The sequence below is a fragment of the Acomys russatus genome, chromosome 32, assembly GCF_903995435.1.
Source record: "Acomys russatus chromosome 32, mAcoRus1.1, whole genome shotgun sequence".
In the NCBI taxonomy this organism is placed as follows: domain Eukaryota; kingdom Metazoa; phylum Chordata; class Mammalia; order Rodentia; family Muridae; genus Acomys; species Acomys russatus.
In genome coordinates this window covers 1032300-1040339 of record NC_067168.1, presented here as the reverse complement: position 1 = coordinate 1040339, position 8040 = coordinate 1032300, and the positions used below count along the sequence as shown (strand labels likewise).

General features: G+C 43.6%; 1 protein-coding gene across 1 annotated transcript in view; it reads left to right on the top strand.

Moving 5' to 3' along the window:
• Nucleotides 1–569: 569 nt before the first annotated feature.
• Tex9 (testis expressed 9) overlaps nt 570–8040 on the top strand; it is a 34416-nt gene continuing 26945 nt past the window's right edge. The window contains exons 1-4 of the mRNA XM_051140493.1: nt 570–710; nt 835–914; nt 3322–3385; nt 5049–5128. Coding sequence (XP_050996450.1) covers nt 633–710; nt 835–914; nt 3322–3385; nt 5049–5128 — 302 coding nt within the window. The 5' untranslated portion in view covers nt 570–632. The remainder of the gene's footprint in view (nt 711–834; nt 915–3321; nt 3386–5048; nt 5129–8040) is intronic.

The window sequence follows — 8040 nt, the reverse complement described above, 5'->3', positions numbered from 1 at the left end:
GTATCTGAGGTGAAATACGGTCTAGAGTTTATTCAGATCGCCTTCCATTGTTGGAGAACGCTCCCTTCTCCTTGAATAACCTTGGCATCTTTAGGCCAGCTGGTTCGAAGTGGGAAGGCTCTTTTCTGGACTCTCAGTTTTATCCTCAAACAATTGGATCCTAAGCATGAGCTCATTTATTCTCTCAAGTTGATGTCGACACTATTTTTAGTCCCATCTTGCAGAGGAAGCCGCTTAGATTCTGGATGGTATGTCTGGACACAAACTTGCGTTAAAACAGACAGCCTGAGCTGTCAGCAGTGGTGTGAATAATGTTAGCAACCAGAAGTATAGAAAAGGGGGGAGTCCATTTTAGCAAAACCTACGGTAAGTCGAATTGGCCTACTGGCCTGGAGAAACCCCTCCCAGTACGGGTCTATAGCTGCTTGCTGTCCGCGTGGTAAAGTCACAAACCCTTCTACCTCCAGGCGGCGGACTCAGAGGTACGTGAATTAAAGCGCTAGTCTGGGTGGGATCCTGGGAGCATAGGAGGTAGTGGTCAAAGCCCGTGCAAAAGCCCTTTTAGGTGTAGACAGAAAGGAGTCCGCCCTCTGGCGGGAGGCTGCGGGAGATCTGAGAACTCTCGCGGGAAGATGTGTCGTTACCAGGGTAACCGCATCGCCAGCCTGCAGTTGGGAAAGATGGCGGGGCGAAGTGTTGTTGGAGTGCCAGTGAGTTGAGCTCCAGACTCCTGGCCGGCTGTGGGCTTGGGCTGCGGGCGGGCGGGCAGGAGGGAGGGAGGGAAGGAGGGACACTAGACTCCCTTGAACTTGAGCTCTGCAACTTTTTTTGCAGAGACGTGGTGCTGGAGGCACCCAGTCGCGAGGGCAGCTTGCAGCTGGACAGGACCTCCTTGCCCGGGAGCAAGAGTACAAGTGAGCCAGCATCCCTCTTATCCTAGGGTGGTTACTAGGGTGTCTTTCCTTTTGGGTGGCTGCATCTGAGGACACCCTCCCTTCTCATCTGCCCTTAGCCTTGCCTCTTTCACAGGAGCCGTCTGAGAAGATATTTGTAGGAGCAAAAATGTAGTTCAAAACCATGTTGGGCAGCAGGAGGGTCCGCTTGGAAGTGGCTGGGAGTGCCCGAATTGCCAGTGGAATTCCCAGAGTAGATTTTGAGGATTCTCAAAGTACTAGATTTTACCTTGTGCAAATTTCTTGGAGGCTTGTTTTTCAAATGAGTTAGGTCTTGTCTACAGTGGTGGTGGTGGGGTGGTGGGGAGGGAGCGGGGATGATACCCTGCCCATGTCGTCTTCTCTGGCAGTTACACAGCTCCTGAAAATCCAGGCTTCAAGTTGTCTGCCCACCCGCAACCCCCTTGCAGTAGCCAGAGCAGCTTTTTCATTTTCACTTCATTTTTTCCCTTGCACAGCTGAAAACTGCATTTTGTCGTTGCAGAACGTTGACAGCTCCTTTCGGTTAACCTTCTGTCCCTCTCTGACATATGTAGTGTGGAACTAACTCTCCAGTCACAAGGGACACGGGCCTTTCCTTCCTCCCTTCTCTTTTCTTGAGGGAAATCACACCTGCCTTTGGACTGTAAAATCCAGAGGGACGTTTGACCATGCTAAACAGGCCCTAGTTGTTTAATACTTTTTTTTTCAATTCGCATATTTTGTTAAAATCAACTCACTTGATGGCTTCCCCTACCCGCACCGCTCGTGGGGAGTTTTGGGAGGAGTCTTCCTGACCTGTATTTTATAGTTTATGACTTACATGTACATCTGCTTCTAGCTGCTAGGTGGTTCTGGCTTCTATTCCTCTTAGTAGTAGGGCATTTCCTCTGAGTTTGAGCTTAGTAATTATTTCTGTCATTATATTTTATCTCTCATTTTAATGGGTTTAGAGTAGAAAAATAGGCTTAACTCTCTTGGTGGACCTGCATTGACTTGATGTTTGAATTTAAGTCCTCCTGATTATTCTAAGAAAAAATTATGTCACTTTAAATATAAATGTATGTATAAATGTATAACAAGTCTTAGATACTTTTTAAAAAAGATTTATTTATTTATTATGTGTACAGTGTTCTGTCTACATGTACAGAGGACACCAGGTTTCATTATAGATGGTTTTGAGCCATCATGTAGTTACTGGGATTTGAACTCAGGACCTTTGGAAGAGCAGCCAGTGCTCTTAACCTGTGAGCCATCACTCCAGCCCCTGATACTTTTCTTTTAACCAAGTAATCTTAAAATATGAAAGTATTTCTTAAAGTTAAGACTTTTTTTTACCCCTTTGAGACAGGATCTCTCTCTGTTAGCCTTGGCTGTCCTGGACTCACTTTGTAGACCAGGCTGGCCCTGAACTCACAGAGATCCACCTGCCTCTGCCTCCCGAGTGCTGGGATTAAAGGCGTGCGCCACTAAACCCGGCTAAAGGTAAGACTTTTCCCCTCCTCCACCCATCTTCCTAAGGTTAGGGATGCAGGTGGTCATGTTACTTCTGAATGTAGCACTGGCTTTCCTTGAGCCAATAGTGTGTGGAGCTGGGACCCTTCAACAGGAGAAAAGATACATGCTATAGTGTGAGTCTTTCAAAGGGAAGTAGGAATAGAATTTAGTGCACTTGGCTAAATGTACTCCCTGGACTATTGTGAAGCCAGTTAAGATGCTGAGCATGTGAAGATTAATATATTTCTTCCCGTTTCTGGGTCAATACAAACTTATTTGTATGCTGTAGATGACAGTTGGGAAGGAATATTTTTAAAAAGAGTGAATGATAATAGTTAATTTTCCCCCTTTAAAACATTTTCCTTATAATCATTCTTGCAGGCTTAGTTGGATCAAGTAATAGTTACGCTTTTGGAGGCCAAATTAATTCCATATTTCTGATGATATTGGTACTGACATGCATGGCTGAGTTGTGAGGCGGCTTCCCAAAGATAGTAACACCCGAGCCCAGGCAGGCCTTCCTGATCCTGGCCACCCTAGTCATCAGGAGAGCAGGGCCCACCTGCCTCTAAAGATGCACAGTTGGAACTTGTGTTCTCTACAGGTAGGGTAATCATGGAGCTGAGTTGAGCTCACAGTTTGCTCTTGGCTAACTTACTAGCCAGATGACTTACTTTGTGGAAGATGAGTAAAGGGCATGGAAAGACAGGGCAGTGCCTGCGTTCCTAGCAGAGGTGCGAAGAGGGGGCTCATTCTAGTAGCTGCGTTCATTTTAGACTAAAAATGTGTGCACTTTGGCATACATTGATTATAATGTAATTGCCAAAATTTAATTTTTATTTTTGTTAGAATTTGAGTATAACCAAACTTTTGTGTCATTTTCTGCTTTTAGACGTTTAAATGCAGAACTAGAGGCAAAAACTGCAGATCTGGTTCGTCAAGCTGAGGAAGTCATAGTAAGTAGATGTACAGTTTTCCTATGTAAGTGCTAATTTTTTTCTTTAAATTTAATGCATAACATGAATATAGAAATATCCAAAGTATCAATGATCATCTCAATGAGTGACAAGCTAAACATGACTGTATGTGTGTAGGCGTAAATCCAATGCAAATAATAAAAGTAGTTTCTGTTTAGGTGCTCCAGTTGCATAATCAATAAGAACAGTAATCGCCAGTACCAAAACATTAGTTCTGTATAGTTCAAATGTGCTCAAATGTGTAATTAGGTCCCTAGCTTCTCAAATTTGAGGAATACTGACTCAGGCTCACCCTTCGACTTAATTAAATGAAGCAGTTGCAGGATCCCACTTGCTACTCCCCATGGGAGTGTCCATGGCAAGAGTTAAATTAACACCAGAAATTGAAAGTTGAAAGTAACAGGGCTCAAGGTGAAAGCTGAGTAGTAAGAGCAGACACTGAGAGTCTGTTACTGAGCAGTTTCTTACACTCTGTAGTTGTGCATGACTGCGGTTCTTAGGGCTGGAGCAAGTCACAGAGCCAGGAAAGGCATGCGGTTATTTCACCGCCTCCATTCTAGCATTGGATTGGGCATCCGTTCCCTAAACATTCCTCCCTGAGCGCCAGCATTCCCAGTCCTGGTTTCCCGGGTAGCAGGTCCTCCTTCCTAGAGGAGTCATGTGACCGCCTCACAGTTCTGGTCCTGACTTCACTGATTCTTTCTGTAATCCTATTGCTTCCTAAAATGAAGTTGATGGAGGCACAGAAGAAATTCTGATAATATTTCATTATTTTTTTGAGATTTTAAAAATTATTAATTATGTGTATGTGTCTGTGTGTGAGTGTGTACACATGAGGCCCACAGAGCCAGGACATGTTGGATCCCCTGGAACTGGAGTGACTGATGTGGGCTGCCTGACATGGGTGCTGGCAACCAGACATGAGTTCTCTGCAAGAAATAGCTGAGCCTTTCTTCACTGTCAGTGTTTCATTTTGATGCTTCATATAAATCCATAATTATTTATTAGTTGAAGATTAAGAAATATAGCATCTATAACATTTCACTTAATAGTAGTTACAGATCTGCTAGTTGCATTTGAAATTAAACATTTTATGGTAAATACTTTAATTTCAGTTTACAGTTTTGCCAATATCTGAAGAGAAGGAAAATATCTGTCCATAAGGACAGCATGTCACAGTAGAATGAGGGGTACATTTTGTAACTGCTTAAGGAATCCCCTAAAGAGAACCTTTATTTTTATCCCAGAAAGAACAGAATAAAAAACTGAGGGGTGTTTGGAAGGGGAAGGCTCCTTCCTCCCCCAGAAGCTAGCCAAATGTAACTTCTGCCATCTTCCATCTGCGTTCACTCCGTTTTATTGCCTTATCAGCAGCTTTTAATCCCAATGCTTCACATAGAATAAAGGTCTAAAGACAGTGGTGGCCCAACTACTCTTATATTTTTATCTTCAAAGTGATTTTTTTTTTTACTCTGGAACAAAAGAGGAGTGAAACCACAGCAATCAGTGTGTTTGTCACAGTGCATCGTTTCTGATGTGGTAGAGACCAGGGCAGCTCTGTGATGATGAGTGTCATGGGGGAAGCAAAACTCAGCTCTGTGAATGCTGTCCTGAGTATTCATGACTTATCTTGTTTAACTAGAGAGAGCAGCAAGAAGGGCGAGCTAGGCCTTTTTCAACACTAATTACATCGTGCAAAGAGGAAGATGGTTACAGTACGAGGTACGTGACTTCATTTCATGCAGTGATCCCTGTAAATCTTTAATCTATAAGACTTTTTGAAAATGTTAAAGTATAGTTCAGAGAAGAGTATAAGACGTAAAATTGTAATTGGGGCTTTACTAGTCAGATACAAAGGAAGCTCTTGCCTATTTCATCTCATGTAATTCTCCAGGTATTGTTTTAAAATAGGTATTATTATATTCATTTGAAAAACTGTAGCTTAGGGAAAGTCAATGCTGGGCAAAGGTCAAAGAGAGTAGTTTCCCTGGGGTTTGCACACAGTGATGGGATTTCCAGGCCCACACTCTACTGCCTTTCTCATAAAGTTACGTGTGAAGATTAGGTAGTGATAAATTAGTATACATACACGTATGTTATTTTTTTGACTTCTTGTGCATTTTTAGCACATCAAGAAATTAGGTAACCATAAAATATTTGTAGTACATTTAGCAGAAGTGTGGGTTCTATGTGATAAATTTATAGTCTTATTGCAGCAGAGACAGTGATGGCTTCAAACAGCCCATGCAGTGACTTTGTCTCTTGAGCTGTTTCATACATTACACATGAAAATGTAGCCGCACCTGCAGCTTCTCCTGCTCAGTGGGATTCTCTTCTTCTTAGTTCCGGTAAGCGCCACATTTCACAACCATGTGTACAGTTCTTCCTGAAGCTTGGTCTTCAATATATAGAGGACCCCAGTCTCAGTGGTGACTAAATGGCCTGACTCTGCTCTCAAGAAGTTGTTAACACCTATCTGTTAAGAGCACTAGATGCTTTGGCAGAAGACCCTGAGTCAGTTCTCAGCCCCCAGGTTGCTTGACTGACAACACCTGGCTCCAGGTGTTGCAACTCTAGCTCTCATGAATCCAAGGCCTCTGACCTCTGTGGGTAGTAACACACACACACACATACACACACACACACACACACACACACACACACACACACACACACATGCTTACACACACACAGGCATGCACACTTGCATGCACACAATTAAAAATCATATGCATCAAAATAAAGATATTTTTAAAACCACCTACCTGCTGCCCATCACTGTGACATGCACAATACTAACTGCTGCTGCACTCCCATGCAAGCCACACTGCAGCACATCTGTCGTGACTGGGGTCCTCTGTACAGGGAAGAATGAGCCTTGGGAAGAACTCTGTGTGTAGTAGTGCATGGTGCTCACTGGGACCAAGGAAGGAGGAATCACACAGCACAGAAACTGCGTGTGGCTAAAGCTAAACTGTAGCTCTCGATGTCAGTGTGGGTTCTCAGAAGACAGGCTCCAGACATGGGCTGTTTGAGGACTGTCACTGCCTATCCCTTTGAGTTTTTCTTTCTAGTAAGTCAGTAAAAGTATATTTTGTATCATTGTTTGGCGTGTTTTGTTCATTTGACAGTAAATCACTTATCTGCAACATACGTGATTCTATCTGGCATTTTATGAAAGAAGGTGCTCAGTAGCTACCCAAGTCCCAAAGTTTGGGTTACATTTAAAATTGGGCCCGGCTTTTATCCAGTGAAGTAAAGAATTCAAACGAGGCATCTGCAGCTGATCCTTGCTTCCTGCTGAGGCAAGCAAAAGCCTGATTTTACAAACATAAAAATAAACTGCTGATTTTTTTTTTTTTAACTAAGATTTTCTTATGTCCAAAGTGGTGATGAGCTCTCTGTTTACCTGGTACAGTGAAATTTTTTTTACACTTACTCATTTGTTTGTGTGTGTCTGTGTGCCCACATGTCCGGGTGCACACATGCATACAGTATAGAAGTCAGAAGACAGCCTGTTCTCTCTCTCCACCATGCGAGTCCGAGGGACTGAACTCAAGTCACCTGGCTTGACAGCAGGTGCCCTTATCTTGTAAGCCGTCTTGTCAAACCTGGCATATTTTCTTCATGTAGCTGTCTCAGTGCTGGCTTTTATCATGTGAGACGTGGCATTTGATTATTTATTGGGAATTGGTAAAGACAAGAGGTCCTTGTGTAGCGCAGCGGTCCGTGTCAGGTTGGAGCAGCCGTGACCTGCCTGAGGGCCAGGCCGTGTGTTCTGTGACACTCTTCACCACTCTGGTTACTCAGTCAGAAATAGAGTAAGGAAACCAGAGTCTCATTTCCTTTAGTATAACGTCTAAATCTGCTGGTGTGCCAGAAGCAGGGTTGACCACTCAGGCCGTCCCAGTCATACTTCAGACATCAGTTTCCTGCGAGTCTGGGCGCTGTTGCTATGCATCGTGCGTGGGACAGCACCAGCATAGGGAGCATGCACACATCATGGTCATGGGCAGCTGGCAGCTGTGTTTCAGATGTCCTTTATTTTGATTATGTTTGTGGGTGTGGGTGTCACCGTCTGTGGAGGCTAGAGGCAATCAATTACCCCAGAGAAGGAGTTGCCCAACTTGGGTATTAAGACTGAACTCTTAACCGCTGAACCTTCTCTTCAGCCGCCGGTAGATGTTTTTAGTTGTATGTGTGCGTGCATGTGTGTGTTTGGGGTGTGCGTGGAGAGGGATGGGCAGTGCAGAAAACATGGTGGTGGGCACAGCTTGAAAGAAGGACAGTTCATGATACTTATGTGTGATTTTGGAAAGATTTTTGTGTTGTGTGTGAAAAATGTTATTTCTCATACATTTATTTTGAAAGCTACTTTTCTTTCACAGAGGTAATTTCTAGTAGATTTCCTCTAAGTATACATTCATGTTAATTAGCAAAAAACAAACAAATAAACCAAAAAAAAACTATGCATGGCTAGGTCAGTAGGTGACGTCTGATAGACAGTGGTTTTATTTTGTGTGTTCTCCACTGTGGATGTCATTTCTGGGGAGTATGGTGACATTTTCCTCACGCAGCAATAGATAATAACACAGGCTAACAGCACAGTTGCTCTAGACAGTAGGGCAGGGCCA